At 54.8% G+C, this 21,387-nt stretch overlaps 1 protein-coding gene across 1 annotated transcript in view; it reads right to left on the bottom strand.

Moving 5' to 3' along the window:
* Nucleotides 1-377: 377 nt before the first annotated feature.
* Nucleotides 378-21,387, bottom strand: part of CASQ1 (calsequestrin 1) — a 34,299-nt gene continuing 13,289 nt past the window's right edge. Inside the window, exons 3-11 of the mRNA XM_007066035.4 lie at nucleotides 19,767-19,867; nucleotides 18,804-18,915; nucleotides 15,407-15,480; nucleotides 14,763-14,893; nucleotides 9,529-9,574; nucleotides 6,514-6,568; nucleotides 5,726-5,826; nucleotides 2,337-2,411; nucleotides 378-1,620 (exon numbers count right to left, since the gene is read on the bottom strand). Coding sequence (XP_007066097.4) covers nucleotides 1,471-1,620; nucleotides 2,337-2,411; nucleotides 5,726-5,826; nucleotides 6,514-6,568; nucleotides 9,529-9,574; nucleotides 14,763-14,893; nucleotides 15,407-15,480; nucleotides 18,804-18,915; nucleotides 19,767-19,867 — 845 coding nt within the window. The 3' untranslated portion in view covers nucleotides 378-1,470. The remainder of the gene's footprint in view (nucleotides 1,621-2,336; nucleotides 2,412-5,725; nucleotides 5,827-6,513; nucleotides 6,569-9,528; nucleotides 9,575-14,762; nucleotides 14,894-15,406; nucleotides 15,481-18,803; nucleotides 18,916-19,766; nucleotides 19,868-21,387) is intronic.

Raw genomic sequence — 21,387 nt, 5'->3', positions numbered from 1 at the left:
GTGCGGTGCCCTTCAAAGCCCACTGCAGGAAAACGCAGTCACCACAGCTCCCCTCCTGACTTGGTTAGACAAACTCTTAATAATGACAAGCAAACCCATGAATGAGCTCAGTTACTGATTATCTGGAGGGGAGCCCTCCATCTCATGCACAGGACAGTCTTAGTGCAGACCCCAGTTCAGTCCTTCTCGGAAGCGGCTGGGTCCTACGTCCTCCAGACGTGGGCTCGGTGCTTCCTTCCCATCCAGTGCCCGATGGACTAGTCCTTCGTGGCGTGAGAGTCCAGTCCTGGCATCTTCAGCCAAGGTCCCGGAAAAAACCCACCTCATTATTTGAACCAAATAAACAAAACAATCCGGACGCCCCTGGTGGTTCTCACTGTTCGTTTTTATTCATGTTGGTTGTTACAATATTGATCTGTACAAAGTTGTTTAAAAATATACAAATTGTACATTGACTGCTCCCCTGCAAGGGAGGGCGTGTTGTTCCGTGGGAGGAGGTAAGGGTGCATTGTGCTGCGATGGAACCAGCAGAGATCGCTGATTAAAAGTCCACACAGGGACACTGGGGAAGGGATGAGCTGCCTGTGCAGTAGGAGAGACACGCAGAGTGGATTTTAATCTCAGGTTGGCAAACTGTGATTTTAAGGGACAGATTTCCTCTGATTTGGCCTTCAGTTTGCCTGCAGGCTTATTTATGCTTTGTAATGGACTGACTATGTCTGTACAGGACACAGTTGCCCTCTAGTGGTTGGAATGGGAGCTGCTCTACTGTGTGTCATGAGCCCTATAATGCTGAGAGAGAAAGGAGATTCTCCTCTAACTCAGGGCATTTGGCTTTTATGAGGGGAGGGACTGAGTTCTAACCCACAATGTTCAAGTTGGGCTGTAACTTCCCCTCTTCAAATTCAGGGGAGGGATTTAAGAGCACAATGAAAGCTGATGGGACTTGGGCTCTTCCGGTGCTTTTGAAACTCTCCCCCTTCGATGTTTGGCTCAGGCTGGGTGAACACTTGCCCCTCAGCAGGGAAAGAGCAAACTCTCCCGGCTCTACCAGGGGGAAGGGACCAGCCAGGAGGTGCTCGTGACACACAGGGGGCGGAGTGGGACACTCATGGCAGGGGACCTGGCAGCTCCCAACTCACAGGTGTTGAGATCAAAATCCAGATGGGTGGCTGCAGAGAGAGAGAGGGAGGGAGAGGGGGAAGATGGACTCTATTGAGGGGGATTCGTCCCCAGTTAGCCCAATCTTCCCCCTGGAGTCAGTGTCCTGCAGGGGGTAGCGTGGGGCCGGGGGACGTCAGCTGCAGTCAGATCCATATAAAAAGGCATTGTCTTACAGTCTGGTGGCATTCTTTGCCCCGGCACGGCCGCGGGCCCATCACTCCCACCCCTGAGCCCCCTGTGGGGTGCGGCCCGGGCGGGGCCTGGCCTTGTGTGTCAGGCAGGCTGGGGACGCCCTCAGAGAGGCAGCTAATCATCATCATCATCATCGTCATCGTCATCATCGTCGTCGTCCTCCGTGTTGATTTCCCCCTCCAGCACGTCCTCAAGCCAGTCCTCCAGCTCCTCCGTGGATGGCAGGTCCTCCTCGTTGTCCATCTGCATCCAGATGCTGTCAGCCTGAGGAGGAAGGGGGAGCGGTGATTTGCAGGGGAGGGAAGGAGTGAATGTGTGTGGGGGTGGGCAGGATGGCCCAGGAGGCTGGAGACAGGGTCACCCCTGGTGTTGGATCCAGCATGGCTAGACTCTCTGTGTGACAGAGCAGGTCTCGGATCCCAGTGTCTGTACTGTACAGCTGCCCTGTCCCCATTGCTATCCAAGGATCAGGCCCTGGCCTGAGCTCTCCTGGTCCCTGTGACCCCCAGGGCAAACTGACCGGGTGCTGCGGGGAAGCTGGCCTGGGGTAGCCTGGGATGTCCCCAGCTCTGGGCATAAACAGGAGCCTCCAGACCTGGCCCGTAATTCATTCAGGCTCCAGGCTGGATCCTCTGTGGCCCCGTGCGCGCCGCAGGGCACAGAGATCAGCAGCTGCACAGAGGAGGCCGCGATGCTGAGTGGAGCCAGTGCCGGGACATTTCTGACACAGACCAATCCGTGCAGAACACACAGGACCAAAGCATGTTGGAAGCGTGTCCCCAAGCTGGGCTACAGCGGTGCTGATTTCCCCAGGGCCGTGGCATAGCTCTGGCACATGTTAGAAACACAGGCTGCGGGGAAGTGGGGCACTGAGCTCCCTCGACCCAGCAGGGTTCACATCCCCAGGGACTGCAAAGAGGCTGACTCCCAGCCAGCCTGGCTCCGACACACGGGCGGCCCCTGCGTGTCTGTATACTCACATCTGTGACGTTGACCACACCAATCTGGGGCTGAGACAGGTCGATATCGAACGTCTTCTCCCAGTATGGGATCAGCTGGAGCGGGAGAAGAAGAGCAAAGGTGCATGAGCACTGCAACAAAGCCATGCCTGCTCTGTACCATGGCACCCACCACCTGAGCTAATGGAGACTCCCCATTAGTTGTTAGCATGATAGGGCTTATGACACACCATCAAACTGTTCAGGTTTCATCCAGCAGAGGGCAGCGGTGACACACCCCTATTCATTTTATTCCACATTCTAAAAGCACCATCTGCACCCAGACACTGGCCAGCTTGGCACAGCCCCAAGGCTGAATGCAAGAATGTTGGGTATCTGGACGGAAACTCCCTTGAGACGGGCAAAGGGAAGTAGATGAAATAAGAAAGGGGATTTGTTATGGAAGCTGCCAGGCACAGACACACCTTGTGGTTCCCTTTGGCTCCAGCTCCCAGCCTGTGCTGCCCAGTGCCATTTACAGAGTGGGCTGAGCACACTGGAATGCCCCCAGCTAGCCTCCCCGCACCCAAGGCAGAGTCACCCCGAGGGGCAGGAGGTGGAGTTGGGAACACCTGCTCTCTTGGGAGGGTCTGCTGGCAAAGAACAGCTCTACAGAGCAGCTGAGGCTCCAATAACCCAGTTCACTATCACCTGTGAAAATAGGGTTATCTATCTATCTATCTATCTATCTATCTATCTATCTATTCCCATACACACTCATCTCTCTGTCACTCTCCATCTATCCATCCACTGCCCAAAATGTTGTTAATCCAGAGTTAAGGACTTCTTGCCCTTCAGAACATTGAGTTTTGCTCCATTTAATCCACTGAAAAACCAGGAAATGCAGAGTTAACACCAGCCCTGCCCCACAACCTTAACTGTGCCTCCTGGACCGGGCAAGAGCCCCTGGGATGTGCCGTCAGTGTATCTCAGGCAGGGCTGCCCTGTGATAAGCAGATGGCAGAAATGACTAATTTCAGAGTAACAGCTGTGTTAGTCTGTATTCGCAAAAAGAAAAGGAGGACTTGTGGCACCTTAGAGACTAACCAATTTATTTGAGCATAAGCTTTCGTGAGCTACAGCTCACTTCATCATATGCATCCGATGAAGTGAGCTGTAGCTCATGAAAGCTTATGCTCAAATAAATTGGTTAGTCTCTAAGGTGCCACAAGTCCTCCTTTTCTTTCTGAGAAATGACTAAGTACATCTGCTATTTGTATGTGGCCTGGTGCATCCCACAGCCCCGGACTCTCTCATTGGCCTGCGTGCACCACAACTGATCCTCACTGCGTTAGGGGTGGCTGGAATAGATGAACAAAGCATGGCCAGACTGAGTCAGATCAAAGATCCATCTAGCCCAGTATCCTGTCTGCCAACAGTGGCCAGTGCCAGGTGCCCCAGAGGGACGGCTGGATTGGCTGGGGGAGGGACATCCGGAGTGGCTGGGCCAGGGACAGCTGGTTTGACTGGGGAAATGACCTCTGGCAGCAGGTCACCACAACTCAGGCTGTGATATGTGGAAAGGGGCATCCGCACCCAGTGGGACCCCTCGTTTCTGGGCTGAGCTCTGTGGGCTGTGTGAGTACAGCAGCGCAATGGGGTGTTCCTGCTGGGGAGATCTGGGGCAGAGGTGATAGGTCCCTGCCGGGCAGAGGGAAGTGCAGGGGATGTCCCCGAGGGACCCTTGGGACAAGGATCAGGGGGTGGTAACATCTGGCAGCTCTGGGGTGTTGGCTGGGCAGTTCACCAAGTCTGCCCTGAATGAGACTTGTACCTTAGTGAGGACAAGGTCTGACCATTTCTCCTACTGTCCCATGGGCTGCATCCCCATGAGCCCCAAAGAACCCGAGATGAGAGAGCACTATCCTGTCTGCCAGGGTTAAGGCTGGTGGGGCTGGCATGTACCTTAACGCTGTATTTCCTGGCTGTCACAGAAGAGGTGCCGTGCAGTCAGTATTCTGGAAAGGAATGAGGCCCTGCCAGCCAGCCAGAACAGGGCATTAACGGTGCTTAGAGGCAGGGAGTCTGTCTATCTATCTATTGTGACGCTGGCAGACCAAGTGCCAGCTCATGCCAATGTCCCCAATGCCAAATACCCAGCTTGAATCAGTCTGGCTCACCTGTGTGTTAGTATTATTAAAACGGGAGTAGAAGAATGTGTTCAGTGTTCAGATGTTATTGAATGCTGCCAGCATTAATCTCCCTTATAACATCTGTATCCTACATTCTAAGGTAATATCTGAGCAGCGGTATTGTGAGTCTCTGTGACTGTGTAAATCACCAGACAGGAGAGAGACATGAACCAGTGTGACGTGCTGATCTGCAGCAGAAGGTGTCACATTCTGCCCAAAAGGAAAGGTCCATTGACACCAGATTGTGGGATGTTAAAGAGGACAAAAGACACCGGTTGTTCTGCTCTCCCCCCGTGAAGACGAGTCATGCAAGTGGATCCACCTTTTAGCTGAGTTTTCAGCTAAGGGATAAAAGCCCCTAACAAGAAGGAACTGGATCTCTGTGCTGCTCGGACTCTGGGGGGCAAGGTGTTCTAGGCACAAGCAAGAGATCCCCAGCTGCTTAGCCTAGGTTAGCCCTGAAGGGCATATAGAGCTTGCTGATTATAGAAGCTTCTATTACATTTGACCCTTACGATTGTAACTCATTTGTGTATCTTTGTTCATCTGGATTAACCCTGTAAATACCTCTCTTGTTTCCTTTTCCTGTTTAATATATATCTTCATATTGTTTATTATTGGATTGGCTACAGTGCTACAGGCATTGTCTTTGGTGTGAGATCTAAGGTACAAGTGACCTGGGGCAAGTGACTGGTCCTTTGGGACTGGGCGTAACCTGACTATCGCTGTGATTCTTGGTGCAAGGGGCCGGCTATCACAGAGGTGAGCTCACCTGGCTGGGGAGGTAGACCAGGGTGTGTGACGCCATGTGAAGGCTGTTACAGTGCGTGAGGAGGTCCTGCTTGATAACTCCACCGCAGGCAGAATTTACACAGCCCCTGTCCTCACAGCACGGGGGATTTTGTTACAGCTCTGGGGCCGACTTCATCCCTGGGGTAAGGTTGCTGGAGTCCGTGCCATTATACCAGGGCTGGATCTGGCCCTTCCTCTTTACCCTCCTGCCCTGTGGCCCTGCTGGTGGCTGCGACCTGGTCTGGGGAGGCCGGAGCAGGCAAGATCCAGGGGTCTTCTGGAAGGGTCCCCTGGCGGGGTGTTCCGTTCCTGGGCAGACAGGCCCTCGGAAAGGGCGGGGGAGGATCTCTTACCAATTCTACCCGCAGCCTGCAGCTGCGCCTATCCCTCCCGCTGGCCACCAGCGAGCCGCTGACAGCGGCTCTGGAACGCATGGGCACCACGTACCAGAGGAAAGTCCTCTGGGTCGATCCAGATGATGCTCAGGTCGGGATTGTCTGTATTGTCCTGGGCAACGTCCTTCAGGATCTCCAGGAATTCGTAACCGTCTGCGCCCGGAGAGAGCAGTGGGGTGAGGGACCAGGCAAGGGCAAGAGGCCACTGCCCCGGGGAGCCAGGCTGAGCACTGTGAGCTCCAGGGGTTAGGCCACCTCCCCTCCCACCCTCCCTCTCACCGGCCGCCCTCCCGCTGCACGCCAAGCGCCCCAGCCTAAACCCCCTCTCCCTACACAGTAACACCCCCAACTCCAGCTCCCTCCCAGCTTATGAACACCTCCCATGCAACCTGCTCCAGCTCCTGCCTCCTCCTCCCCCGATAGCTGAGCATTCCAGCTCAGAGGCAGGTTGGGGAGGAGAGGGAGGGGGCTGTGCCCACCCTGCAATGAATCAGACACAGGCTGATACCCACTTGCTGCCGCCCCTTTGCCCTGCTGCCACCTTCATGTGTCTATTTCACCTGCCTGACCTTTGGGTGGTACCAGCCCCACCTGCTCCCGCTGCCCCTTCCCCTGCTGTGCGCCCTTCTCAGCAGCCAGACTTCTGCATCCCCCCCGGCCTCCTAATGGAGCAGTGCCCCTCAGAGCATAGAGGGCCCCTCCTGGGACCGTCAAGCACCCCACATTGGAGGATGCTGCGCCCCGGGCCAATAGAGCGCCCCCCTGGGGTGGTGCAGTGCCCCTGGTGCTTTCTGCTCAGCCACTCTGGGTCTCTGCGCAGTGATCGGTGGCAGCTCTTACCAGGGTCATCCTCCTCTGCAAAGGCCACAATGTGGATTCCGTCCATGTCATCTTCCTGGGGAGCGGAGCAGAGAGAGTCACCGGTCACCAGGCGCATCCACCTTCCTGTTGTGTGGGGGGTGTCAGACCCCCCTTGCAAATAGGGAGGAGTAGGGTGCAGAGTGTGTTCAGGTCAGAGGATCAGCTGGGAGATGGACAGATCTGCACACTCACCCTCAGCCCTGCTCGCACGTGAATGCAGGTGTGCATTCCCCATTCACACCCCCATTCATGCCCATCAGTGCCCCAAAGCAAGCCCTAGTGCAATCTCACCCCCATTCACACCCCCATGCACATTCATTAATGCCCCGATGCAAACCCAAGTGCAAGCTCACCCCCATTCACACCCCCATTCATGCCCATCAGTGCCCCAATGCAAACCCTAATGCAAGACCACCCCCATTCCCACTCCCATGCACATTCATTAATGCCCCGATGCAAACCCTAGTGCAAGCTCACACCCCTGTTCACACCCCCATTCACACCCATCAGTGCCCCAATGCAAAGCCTAGTGCAAACTCACCCCCCATTCACAAACCCATGCACAACCATTAATGCCCCAATGCAAACCCTAGTGCAAGCTCACACCCCCATTCACACCCTGTGCACATTTATCAATGCCCCAATGCAAACCTTAGTGCAAGCTCACACACCTCATTCACCCCAACACAGACATTCACAGCCCAGTACACACCTGAATGCAAATGTACCCAGCCCATTCACGCGCCGGTACAGACACATCCATACATAGTCATCTCCAAGCTCCCAAGGACACTCCCTGCCCACATCCACGTGCCTACCCCCACACCACCATACTCATGTGCATTCACTAGTAACATATGTGCACCATATGCTCACAGCCTCCTGTGAAAATACACCTACATGCCCAGGTGCATGCAAAGATTTACATGCACAAAAATCTATATGCACGTGTCAAAACACACACACAAATATACACACAGGCCTTTATGGAAGTGGCCCTACTTTGTTGTGCATACACACATAAGAGGATATATGTACACACACATGCACACACCTTGGCAAGTGTACACAGACACACACAGATCTCTGTGCATTCACACATGTGCAATACATGCAGATAACTACAGGAATACATGTCCCACCCAAAGAAAGAGGCATGTATTGACATAGTCTCAGATATGCAAACACACCACACATATGCAAATCACAGGTACACACATTCTGCACAAACCAGACACACACACAGCGTATGTGCACACACATATACACTGATGCAGAAGCACAATTACATGTGCGCAGACACACGTATTGGATACACCACACACACATACATATACCCCATAGCATTAACCTCTCCCTCCAATAGACACACAGAGAGAACACCTACAAACCAAAGAATAATGCAGCTTAGAATGTAACAGGCCCAGTGATATTTTCGGGTTAGTGTTTATTACCGGATGTTGTCACATGCAGGAAATGTACAGCGTCTATTTCCTAGCTATTTGTTATATGGACTATAAACCATATTGGCAATATGCATACATATGAAAGATAGAGGTGACAACAGATTTTTAAAGGGGAAAAATATCTTACAAAATCACCCCCATCTTTGTGATTTAAAAAAATGTAAAATACATAATAGGGCATGGCTGGGCTAAAAATGAGAGCCCACATTTTCAATCTTGGGTGCTTTGATTTTCCTGAGCGTGCAGAACTGCTAGTGAAGTTAGGTTCAGAACTTCTGGGAAATCAAACCAATTATTCCCGGTGCTAATGACACCATGGCAGGTTGTTAAAACAGAAAGCATGTAAAACATTTAATTTGGTCTGTCAGTTTCTGTTCATATTCACTTTCTTGTCAATTTCACGTCAGTTTCCCGTTCTAGTCAATTTCACTTTCTACTCATTGTCTAGCCAATTTCACTTTCTTCTTTTCCTGCACCAGCTCAAAGCTGATGCCTTTTAGCTGCTGAAGAAACGGAAAAGTGTCTAAATCTAAACAGAAAAGTGTTTTGATGGAAATGAGGAAAAAATCGGTGACATCATTTCTATTAATATTAGTTTTCTAAAATCCTTAACATACCTCCCCGCGCCCTTCCCCCAACCAATGTATAATTGTGGGCCCAAACAGCTGGACACTGAGGCCCAGACCCTAAGGTATTTAGGCACCTAACTTCCACTGACTATTTAACGAGTCAGCTGTATGCTTTAATTAAAGGCATAAATGTGTCCAGTTTCATGGGATTTTTTTCCTATATTTTTCATAAAGGTTTTAAGAGCCAGATCCTCAGCTGGTGTAAATCAGTGTAGCAGCATTTATGTCGCTGGAACTATTCTGCTCTATGTCAGCTAAGAATCCGGTCACAAATATGTGTGTGGTGCATTTAAGGAACTGAATAAAGAATAGACCCAATCTCAGCTGAGTCCTTAACGCATTGGGTCTGATTCTCCGTTTCCCCTGCCTTTTGTGCAGACATATACATCAGCGCAAAATGGGTGCAAAGTGCTGCCATTCTGATCTGGTAACATTCCATACCCCTTGGCACAGATGTAAAGGATGGTACAAGATACAGGGCATGGGAGAATCAGGCCTGAAGAGTTCATCAAGGATTGGGCCTGGTGCCTTCCACTGGAGATTTGCCCGAATTAAGGATCATGGGAGAAACTAGCATGAACTTCAGGAGTTGAAAGAAATCAGAGATAGGGAAAGAGCTATTTGATCCCGTCTAGTTCATCCTGGGGGGCCAATCCAGGATTGCGCCCTGAGGACATTCTCCAGGGTTCAATGCTGTATGCTTTCAGGCACCCCAGCTATGCTACGAACAGCATGTCATTTGGAGGCGGGGGGCAGGCTGGAGGGACCCTAGAGGCTCATGGTGCAGGTTCAGTGCCATGCTTGGGTGGGTTAGATGGCTGGCTGGCAAGGAGCTGGGCCCCTGACTGGCCATGCCACAGCACTAACCTCACGTGATGCCAGGCACTCTCTGGACTTACCCAGGTCTCATACATGCTGTCTGGCTTGAGCTTCCTCAGTGTTGACCTGCAAGATAACAACAGAGGCTTCTTTGAGGGAGTGTGTGAGGGATGGAGGCCTGCATAAACCCAGCACTCATCAGGCATGCCCCAGGTAGTCAGGTGGCATCTGCTAAGTCCATGCTCCTCCATGGGGCAAGAGTGGTCCTCAGAGTTTAATTTCTCCTGGGCAGAGCAAGGGACTGGAAGTCATGGTGCCTGGATTCTGCTCCTAGCTTTGAAAGGGAGAGTTGTATAATGGTTAAAGCAGGGAGCATGAAAGTCAAGACTACTGGGTTCTGTGCCCCATGCGGGGTGGAAATGTGGGGTAGTGGTTAGCGAAAGGGAGCTGGAGGCAGGACTCCTACGTTGTATTGCCAGCTCTAGGTGGGAGTGTGGTCTTGTGGTTAGAGAACAGGGCTCCTAAGGTTCAGTTCTTGTATCCTGTGGTGGGAGAACACAGCTGCTGAGTCTGTGTGGTGCTAAACTTTGGGCATTTGAAACCGTGAGCCAAATTTTGCAACAAGTAGGGTAGAGACAGTGAGAGAGACAAAGGCGGATGGAGAGATACAAAAGGGAACAAAGCAGCACAAAATCTAACACAATCCAGTCGGGAAGTAACTGCCGAGCTATTTGATGGAATAAAAAGCAGCTGCCATGGAAACCATAGTCCCTGATTTGCCAGCTTTTAGCGTGAGTCAGGGAGGGGCAGGGCCTCACGCACCATGGCAGTAAAATGGAACAAAAGCAGAGATCTGGCCCTGGGGATCTACCGCCCTTCGCAGAGCCATGCCCTGTGCTCCTAGGCCTCTGTGCCGGGGGAACGTCACCCCTGAATCACTCCCATCCCCTTGCCTTTCCCTTCTCCGGGCTGCTCTGTATTGAGGTCACTGGGTGGGGGAGGGAGGGGAGCGGCAGTTTGATCCGAGGGGATTAGAGTGAACAGGCAGCCAGGACAATGTGTCGGGAACATCCCTGTCCAGTAATGCAATCTGCTCGGGGGTGCAGCGCTGGGCTGTTAACCCCTTGGCTCCCAGTGTCCAGGGACGGGGGGAACAGCAAGTACGACAGACCCTTGGAGTCACAAGGTGAAGTGCTCTGGCCTGTGTGGCCCAGGTCACGCTAGACGAGCATGGGGGGCTCCTTCTGGCCTGAAAATGTAGGGCCCTGATTCTCAGCTCCTCAGTTCCTACGCCGGGGCAGGGGGGATTAATTTGGCTTTCAGCTCCAGTGTCAGTTAGAGCAGCCTCAGGGCTGCTCTAATCTACACTCTGCTCCCCAAGAAGCAGGGAATAGCTACAGTGCAGCATGCCCTGCTCCACCTGCTACCCTGGGAACAGGACCCTTGTGCCTGCTCAATGCCCTCTGGAGAGACCCATTGTAGGGGGGGTGGGGGGAGGCTTGACAGCATAAGTGAGAATCAGGCTGGATGAATCTCCATAGCAACTCCCCTCCCTTCTGTAGGGAGGTTAGTGCTGGTTCCATAGCCCTGGGTGTTGGAATCCCTTTATCCTCAGACAGCATGGGCAGAAGCCAGGCAAGCTGCCCCCATCCACTGTGCTTTCTATGCCCTGCGTGCCGAGGTTATGCTTTGGTTGCTGCTGAAATGCAGCCACCTCTGGGGTGAGGCAGTATTGTCATTTAACAGCCACACAGCAATGTTGCAGAGGGATCACTCACCCACTGCTGAAAATGCAGCCATCTCTGGGGTGGGACATAGCTGCTGTGTCACAGGCACACAGCACAGCAATTTAGGGCAGGAAATGAAGGGCAATCCTGTCTCTAACTGACTGCGTGCAGCGGCCATAATGATCCAAGTGGGAATTAGGTCAGGACCCTAGAGTAACATCCCCACTCCTTGCGTAAGTGCCACAGGATATTTAGTGACAAGTGGTGGGAGCCTTGGAATTGAATCTCAGCTGGGAGGGCTCTAGAGGGGACATGGAGGAGAAGGACAATAGGGCTGGCTCCAGGAAAGTCTGTCATGGGGGAGGCCACAGAAGGACAAAGCAGCTGAAACCCCCTCTCCCACCGGGACCCCAGGGGCAGCCTGGGCTGGGAAAAAGTGGGGAGAGCTGTCAGAGGAGAGGGCGTGGCTTGCGCAGCTGGGGGGAGACAATAATTAAGCTCCAATGGTCCCGCCCCCTGGAAATCACAGCAGCTCCCCCTAGTGGAGGGCAGGGGTAGGAGGTCTCTCTGGGCAAATCCCCCAGCAGGAGTGGATCTGGTTATGACGGGCTAGCGGCTGGGTGTGGATCACATCACTGCCTTTGCGGGAGGAGGGTCCCTTAGGGGGAGGAAGGGGCTTTTGCTCCATGGAGCCCCCAGAAGTAACCAGGTGCCCAGCCCCCTCCTGGGAACCAGACTCTGCGCCAACCCAGGGCCATGTTTCTATGGCAGCAGGAGAATTTCCTTGCTCTGCCGCAGCCATAGAAACGGAGCTGTTGTCAGGCTGGGCAAAAGTGGCAACAAAAATGATTAGGGGTCTAGAGCACATGACTTATGAGGAGAGGCTGAGGGAGCTGGGATTGTTTAGTCTACAGAAGAGAAGAATGAGGGGGGATTTGATAGCTGCTTTCAACTACCTGAAAGGGGGTTCCAAAGAGGATGGCTCTAGACTGTTCTCAATGGTAGCAGATGACAGAACGAGGAGTAATGGTCTCAAGTTGCAGTGGGGGAGGTTTAGACTGGATATTAGGAAAAACTTTTTCACTAAGAGGGTGGTGAAACACTGGAATGCGTTACCTAGGGAGGTGGTAGAATCTCCTTCCTTAGAGGTTTTTAAGGTCAGGCTTGACAAAGCCCTGGCTGGGATGATTTAACTGGGAATTGGTCCTGCTTCGAGCAGGGGGTTGGACTAGATGACCTTCTGGGGTCCCTTCCAACCCTGATATTCTATGATTCTATGATTCTATGTATCCCAGCCCTAGCCACAGGCATCCAATGGGGAAACTAGTGTCTGTGCCGGGATGTGCCGGGCAGCTGTGCCGGGCAGCCCTGCTCCCCATGGCGAGCCAGCCGCAGTATCTCCCCATCGGGATCGTTCCCTCGCACCATCAACCCTAACTCCCCACGGCAACTAATTCTCCTTGGCAACTAACTCCCCATGGCAACTGATTCCTCGTGGCAGCTGACTCCTCGTGGCAGTTGCCTAATGCCCCATGGCAGCCAGTGGTAGCTCCCTCATCAAGTTCAACTGCAGCTCGAAATCGCAGCTGGCTGTAGCTCCTCATGGTGACCCTCATGACCAACTGTAGCTCCCTGTTACAACTGACTGGAGCTCCCCAAGGTGACCGACTGTAGCTGTAGGTCAAAATGAACTGTAGCTCCCTGTCATGAGCCACTTACAACCTAACCTGAAAAATGATCCCTCATTCTCACAGATCTTGGGAGACAGGCCAGTCCTCACTTACAGACAGCCCCCCAACCTGAAGCAAATACTCACCAGCAACCACACACCACACAACAAAAACACTAACCCAGGAACCTCTCCTTGCAACAAAGCCCGATGCCAACTCTGTCCACATATTTATTCAAGTGACACCATCATAGGACCTAATCACATCAGCCACTCCATCAGGGGCTCGTTCACCTGCACGTCTACCAATGTGATATATGCCACATGTGCCAGCAATGCCCCTCTGCCAGGTATGTTTGCCAAACCGGACAGCCTCTATGTAAAAGGATAAATGGACACAAATCAGACATCAGGAATCATAACATTCAAAAACCGGTAGGAGAACACTTCAACCTCTCTGGCCATTCAGTAAAAGACTTAAGGGTGGCAATTTTGCAGCAGAAAAGCTTCAAAAACAGAATCCAACGAGAAACTGCTGAGCTTGAATTAACATGCAAACTAGATCCCATTAACTTGGGTTTGAATAGAGCCTGGGAGTGGCTGGGTCATTACACATATTGAATCTATTTCCCCATGTTCAGTATCCTCACACCTCCTTGTCAACTGTCTAAATGGGCCATCCTGATTATCACAACAAAAGTTTTTTTTTTTCTCCTGCTGGTAATAGCTCATCTTAACTAATTAGCCTCTCACAGTTTGTTTGGTAATTTCCAACTTCTCTGTACGTATATCTATATATCTTATTATATGTTCCTTTCTATGCATCCGATGAAGTGAGCTGTAGCCCACGAAAGCTTATGCTCTAATAAATGTGTTTGTCTCTAAGGTGCCACAAGTCCTCCTGTTCTTTTTGCGGATACAGACTAACCCAGCTGCTACTCTGAAACCTGCAGCTCCTTACTGTGCCCGACTGTAACACCCCCTAGTGACTGACTGGCTCCATGGCACGACCGACTGTGCCCTTCCACACCCAATCACTATTCTCTCTCTCTGTCATGAGGAACCTGGCCCCCCTGAGGGCTGTCCCCCATCAAAAGCTCCCCCCATCGCCAGGTGCTGACCTATACCCCTTCCCCCTCCTGTAAGCCCCACCTACCCAGCCCAGCCCAGCTGGCAGAATTGGGAAATTCTGGCCCGCGCTTTCAGTTATTTTTTTGCTGATTGCTTTGCTTCCTGGTTCCAGGCCAGCCCCCCCGAGATGCCTTCTCGGAGGGTTCAAACCCCAGCAGGCAGCCTGTTCCAGACCAGCGCTGCAGGCCCAAGGGGCTGAGGGGGACACCCTGTGTTCTCTGTCTATGTAACCTGCCACACCCAGCAGCAAAGTCCTCACAGCCCAGGCTGGCATTCACCCCTGGAGACGTGCTGCCCCCTCTCCGAGCCCGGACATTGTTTCCTTCGCTGCCCAGCTGGGAAGTTTAATGATTATGTCTCCCTAGCTGTGCGCCCCTTCAGCCAACTCTGTCCACCTTCCCCAGCCCTGGCTGCCTACAGAAGCCCCGGTGTAGGGGACCTTCTGGCCTCTTTGCCCTTCAGGCAAAGTTTCCCCAGGCAACAGGTGGGGAAATGGAGGCATGAAGTGCTTAAGATGGCCATTTCCTAAATCCTGGTGAATTCAGGCGCCCACCTTTGGACACCATAATGGGGTCTGGTTTCCAGGGGGGCGGGTGCCTAGCAGCAGTGGAGATCCCCCAAATCACCAGTCACATCGGAAAACATAGGCCCAGGTGGCCCTCCAAGATCAGACAGGGAGTCAGAATGGAAGCCAGGCATCCGGAGTCTCAGCCCAGCGTTTGAAGCACTAGGCCACCCTCCTGCCCTACTGGGGCTCCGACCCCTCCCGCGGCTGGCAGCCCCCTACCTCTTGTGCTCCTCGATGAATTGCACGATCTCCTCCTCGCTGTTGGGCTTGTCAGGGATGGTGACGGGCTTGTCCATGAATGGCTCGTAGTAATCGATCTCGTTCAGCTTCAGGGTCAGCTTCTTGGCCACCTGCAATGGGAGGGCAGGTGGCCAGTGAGCGAGGGGTGTCCGTGGCCTGGTTACTGTGAAGCACAGGAAACCTCCCCACACCCCCAGCAGTTGCCTCAGTGCCCCGGGCTCCTTCCCTTGCTGCTGTGGAAGGGGCGGGAGCGATGGGGCCTGATCCTGATCTGTATGCTGCGCTGCCAAGGAGCTGGCGTGGGATGGGTCTGTTGGCCCTGATTCCCCCACATCCCAGGCAGCTCCCCCCGACTGCAGCCAGAGCAGTTTGTGCTTGGCAGCAGGGGAATCCTGCCCCACCCCGCCCTGCCTCACTCCAGTAGCCATCAGGGTTATTCCAGGCCCATTCGCTTTGGCAGCAGATGCTCATAGAGCTCAGACATGGGAAGAGGGAGAGGGAAGGATCCCCTCCCCCCAAATAAGGGTCTTTTGCTTCTTGGAGCTTACACAAGCTTCCTCTTCCCCATTCGACATCCCTTGGCCCTGCCCCATCACTAGCTGGATGCTCCCCCTTGCGCCTACCTTGCCGTCGAAGGTTGCAAAGAAGGGGATGTATGGATGGAACTCCTCAGCTGCATCCACAAAGGCCTTGAAATCTGAAAGAGACAGAGCCATGGGGTCATGGGTATAGGGCTGTGAATGCCCACAGTCAGGGCTGGACCAGCAACTGCCCCAACTAGGGTCATCAACTGGGACTGAACTCAGGACCTTCTGTACTAACAATGTGAGCATCCAGCAACTCTTAACAAGCAGCTGTAGTAGACTCTTATCTCCTGCCATAGGTCAGCCGCTAGAGGGGACAAAGGTCTGCTCACTCCTAATGTAGGGGGCACTGCAGTCATAACATCCCTTCCCCTCTCCATGCCTCCTCTCCTCTCAGGACTGACATGCTTTGCATGTGTTGATTGATCAGCCATTTAATTGGTTACTTATTATTAAACATAATAACACCTACTTCTGCTGCGGCTCCCACCTACATGTCTCAAAAATCAACCCATGAATTCATCAGTAAAACTGCTTCCGAATCACGCAGTACTCCTGACTCCCACATCCTCCATTGATACCTCACCCACGAGGAAACTGAGGCACAGATCTGGGCAGGGACTTGTCCAAGGTCACACAGAAGGGAAGGAACCCAAGAGCACCCGGTTCCACTTTTATGGCCACACTTTCCTCCCAGAAATGGGGACAGAACCCACCAGCCTTGCCTCCCCCATCCCGACACCAGCCACCAATTCACACTCTGCACAGAGAATGCAGGAGGCCAGACTCTGGCTAGACCCCTGTCCTGCCCAGAGTGGCTGACTCGTAAATTTCTGAGTGTTTCTAGCACCTGCACCACTCTCCTGATGCCTAATTCGAAGGGTCTCCCTGGCTGCCTGAGACAGATCTCTGCTTACCCATTGCCTCCAGCCCTCTGAGGCACCGACGGGGGAAATCTGTCTGACCTTGGGCACTCTGGGGTTCCCCCTGCTGGGCTCACACCCTAGCTGCTGGGTTTCCCCAGTTACGGAAGCTGGGTGGCCCGTTGCTCTGCTGTCTGGATGATGGTGTGGCTGGGTTTATTAGCCGGCTACACGTGTGCATTCTGCTCACCCTGCAAGAGCCCCCCTGAAGAGGTACCAGCACGGGGGGACGGGACTCTGCTCACGGCCTGGTGCTGGGCCCCTCGTGGCTGAGAGATGCCCAGAGAAGCAGCCAGGGCTGGATGGGAAGTGGCGGCAATGCCAGGAGGAGGCGTTATCCCCCCCTCAGTCAGGGTGGGACAGTCTAATGAGGCCCTGAGCGCTCGTCGTCATTACAGTCCCCATGCCACAGCTCGGAGCACCCCAACCGCGGGACACCCCAATCTGCAGCAGTGGACGGTCCCAGCTGCCTTGCAGGAAGGAGTAAGAGACTCCACCCAGTGGACAATTTATGGAGTAACTTACCTTCGTCTTAGCACCATCAGTGAAGCAGGCGAGTTTATTGTCGATCCCCTCTTTGTTTTCTTCCCATCTCACATCACTCTGAGTCACCCATATCAATGCCCAACCCTTTATTTCAATCCTGACAATTGCTGACCTCAATGAAACCATGTGGCAATGAGTTCCACAGGTGAACCATGCACCGTGTCCAGTCATGACCTGGGTTTCCTCTGTTTTAAATGTGTCGACTCTTTCAGACTCGGTAGATTTGGGGTGAACATCTGGCTCAGTTCTTAGCTGAGCAGCAGCGAAACTAGCCATAAGGGAGACTGGGCCTGGGCCTCTGGAGGGGATGTGGGGAATTGGGCTGGGATCCCGTAGGAGAGAGAGAGGAGCATGTGGCGTGGAAAGCAGTGGAATTGCTGAGGCTGGCAGGGTGGGGGTGCGGGATCTGAAGCGAGGTTTAATCTAGAGTGGGCAGGCGGATCCCCTCATCCTCGGGGATACAGTGTATCCTACCAGGAGGGGAACTGTGCCTGGAATGGCTCGGGGGCCGGGCACCTCACTCTGCGCCGGGTGAGTGGAGCTGTGAGGGGATCTGATGGGTTAAGCTCACTTAATGCTGGCGAGACGGCAGGCCCTAATCGGGGCTTGGCAAGAGGCTGCTGGGCTGTTAGCTCATAACATGTCTGAATTCAAAACGGCAGCAATGAGAATTTGCTCTCGGTCACCTCCTGGCTGGGTTGCTGGATGGGATGAAATTGGCCCTGCTGTCACGGCACTGGGGCTGCACCAGGAAGGGCTCAGGGGCTGGCCCCAACAGGGGAGACTTTTCCGTAGCATTTTGTCTCCAGAAAGTTCACAAGAAGCTTGCAGAGAAGGGTGAGTTCCTGCTTCAGGGCTGGAGCATGGCATCTGTTTAACGGCACATTGCAATGCTGCACAAGGATCGTTCACCCAGCACTGCAATGCAGACACCTCCGGGGTGGGATGTGGCAGCTGTTTAACAGCACACTGCAATGCTGCACAGGGATCGCTCACCCAGCAATGCAATGCAGCCACCTCCGGGGTGGGATGTGGCAGCTGTTTAACAGCACACTGCAATGCTGCACAAGGATCGTTCACCCAGCACTGCAATGCAGCCACCTCCGGCGTGGGATGTGGCAGCTGTTTAACGGCACACTGCCTCGCTGCACAGGGATCGTTCACCCAGCACTGCAATGCAGCCACCTCCGGGGTGGGATGTGGCAGCTCTTTAACAGCCACGCAAAACGCTACACAACAGTTCAGTGCAGGAAGTGAAGCTGCAGGAGATTGGGGTGATGGAGGCGGGACCGTGGAATCACCTGAGCTGGGGTTTGGCCTGGACACAAGGAATGACAGCTCAGCTTTTACAAAAAGTCCCAGGGGATCTTAAATGACGTGCAAGTGGTCAGGCCCTCAGTTTGTATTTGGCATCACGCAACACCTCCATCAGTACAGCCCAGCTGGGGCATTGGAGTGAGCATCAGAGGAGAGAGCACCCCCTACTGAGTCACCCACACCACTCCCAGCTGCACAGCGCCCCCTAGCAACTCACTGGGGCGCTGAGGATAGCACTGAGTCAGAGAGGACAGTGCCTCCTACTGTATTGTCAGCCCCACCTCCTCAGCGGCTGTGTTTGGTTATGTCACCTCCTAGTGGTTGCAGCCTGAAGAGGGTGCAAGCCCTGACCCTGGCAGAGACGAGAGATTTTCCTGTAGCTGACACTGGGAGCACAGGGACCAGATCCCCTCCCTGGCAGAAACTCTCAGCCCCGCTGTGGCTCTTGCCACTCTGCCGGGGAGGTTTGCCATTGGGGTGCCTTTATGCAACTTCCCCGGTTTTAGCCTGCTAATGACTCCCCCGGCACTGCTTGGAGGAAGCTCACAGCTCTCTGCAGCCAATAGCAACAGCGCAGCCTGGGCTGGGGGGCTGGGCCCAGGGAGGGTGGGGTCCCACCAGCGCAGGGACCCCAGTCGCCACCTACGTACGTTCGGATTCCTCGTTCTTGAAGTAGCCGATGAGCTTGGGCTTGTCTTCAATGTTATCAAAGGCCTGGAGCTCACGGTCTCCCTCGATGAACTCCACCGGGTCTTCCAGCACCTGCAAGGGGGGCAGCAGGAGCTCAGCACCCAACCTTGGGATACCCCATCCCCACACCCAGGGAGCTGGCTCTGCAGGAGGGTGGGGAGCGGCGTCGCCCCTGGGCTGTCCAAGGCACCGGGACTCAGCCGCAGCCCTCGCTTGGAGTCATTTCAATGCGTCTTTGCACCTGGCCTGTGAGTCTCAATGCACCGGGGCAACCCAAGGGGCTTGGCAAGTCCCACCTATGGGAACAAGGGACAAGGTGTGTGGGTCACGCAGAGCCTGCATTCTTCTGCCATCCAGGCCAAACGAGGGGACACAGCATGCGCTAGTGGGGAAGGCCCAGGCATGGGAGTCAGGACTCCTGGGTTCTAGCTACAGCACTGGGAGGGAGTGGTGGCTAGTGGTTGGAGTGTGCGTGGCTGAGGGGAGAGGGGGCTGGGGATCAGGACTCCTGGGTTCTATTCTCAGCTCTGGGAAGGGAGTAGGGTCTAGTGGCTGGAGCAGGGGACATGGAGCCAGGACTCCTGGGTTCTATTCCCAGCTCCGCCATTCACTCGCCATGTGACCCTGCCTCAGTTTCTCCCCTGTAAATGGAGAAGGGGGTCTGTGGGCTGAGGGCAGGAGGAACAGGGGGTGTCTGTGGGGTTGGGGGGGTCAGTGTGTCGGGGGTGGGAGGGCTTAGTCAGGCTGGCGAGGGGCCCTGAGCGTGCTGGCTGTGATATGCAGGGTAAGGGCAAAGCACCTGGACAGCACCACCAGAGGCAGGGAGCTGTGTCTCCCCCAGCCCCCTCCCCCCACCCCCCATCAGTGTCTCTGAGCCGGTCAGTGAAGGGGGGCTGGGCGAGGGACCGGGGGATGCCACTCACATCCAGGAGAAACTCCACCAGGGTGTCAGCTGAAAATTCCCCATCGTACTCGATCATCTCATCCTCCTTGAACACATACACGCTGTCCTCCTCCGTCAACCCTGCCAGGGGAAACAGCGCGTGAGAGGGGCCACAGATGCGGGGGCATTACAGCTCCCCACCCCCCGAGCCTCTGGGGAATCACCCCAGGGCTGGGGCACTGCAACGTGTGTGTGTGTGTGTGTGCTCAGCTCCTCCTGCTAGAGGGAATTGTGTGTGTGTGCGCGTGCGCGCTGACCCCACTACAGGACAGACTCAAGGTGCCCGGCCGTGTGCCATAGGCCCTATAGTGTGACGGGGACTCGTATGTGCAGTGCGTATGCTGCACCCCCCAGCCAGGCAGGTGCTGCGTCATTGCTCAACGGTTGGGGTTAGTGACACTGATCTGAGGGCCAGGTCCCGATAGGCTGGGGCAGCTGCGGTGGAAAATACCCTTCCTGACCCCCAGCGAGGACACAAGGAAAGTCCCCAACACCCGCTGCAGAGCCTCAGCCCAGGGCCTCACACTGGGGCAGGAGGAGAGCATCTCGGTGATGTCAGTGTCAGGGGAGCTGGGGTGTCAGGGCAGGGGAATGGGGAGGTGTCTGTGGTGTTCGGGGAGCAGGGGGGGTCTGTGGTGTCAGGATCAGGGGAGAAGGGGGTCTGTGGGGTGAGGGCAGGAGGAACAGGGGGGTGTCTGTGGGGTTGGGGACAGGGGTTCTGTGTGTCGGGGTCAGAGGAGAAGGGGGTCTGTGGGGTGAGGGCAGGAGGAACAGAGGGTGTCTGTGGGGTTGGGAGGGTCTGTGTGTCGGGGTCGGGGAGAAGGGGGTCTGTGGGGTGAGGGTAGGAGGAACGGGGGTGTCTGTGGGGTTGGGGGGTCAGTGTGTCAGGGTCAGGGGAGATGGGGGTCTGTGGGGTGAGGGCAGGAGGAACAGGGGGTGTCTGTGGGGTTGGAGGGGTCTGTGCGGGGGGGGTCAGGGGAGAAGGGGGTCTGTGGGGTGAGGGCAGGAGGAACAGGAGGTGTCTGTTGGGTTGGGGGGTCAATGTGTCAGGGTCAGGAGAGATGGGGTCTGTGGGTGAGGGCAGGAGGAACAGGGGGTGTCTGTGGGGTTGTGGGCGTCTGTGTGTCGGGGTCGGGGAGAAGGGGGTCTGTGGGGTGAGGGCAGGAGGAACAGGGGGTGTCTGTGGGATTGGGGGGTCAGTGTGTCAGGGTCAGGGGAGATGGGGGTCTGTGGGGTGAGGGCAGGAGGAACAGGGGGGTTCTGTGGGGTTGGGGGGTCAGTGTGTCGGGTCAGGGGAGAAGGGGGTCTGTGGGGTGAGGGCAGGAGGAACAGGGGGGTTCTGTGGGGTTGGGGGGTCAGTATGTCGGGTCAGGGGAGAAGGGGGTCTGTGGGGTGAGGGTAGGAGGAACGGGGGTGTCTGTGGGGTTGGGGGGTCAATGTGTCAGGGTCAGGGGAGATGGGGTCTGTGGGGTGAGGGCAGGAGGAACAGGGGGGTTCTGTGGGGTTGGGGGGTCAGTGTGTCGGGTCAGGGGAGAAGGGGGTCTGTGGGGTGAGGGCAGGAGGAACAGGGGGGTTCTGTGGGGTTGGGGGGTCAGTATGTC

This window comes from Chelonia mydas, chromosome 24, assembly GCF_015237465.2.
Source record: "Chelonia mydas isolate rCheMyd1 chromosome 24, rCheMyd1.pri.v2, whole genome shotgun sequence".
Classification (NCBI taxonomy): Eukaryota; Metazoa; Chordata; order Testudines; family Cheloniidae; genus Chelonia; species Chelonia mydas.
The sequence above is the reverse complement of the archived record's forward strand: the minus strand, read 5'-3'. Positions and strand labels throughout refer to the sequence as shown.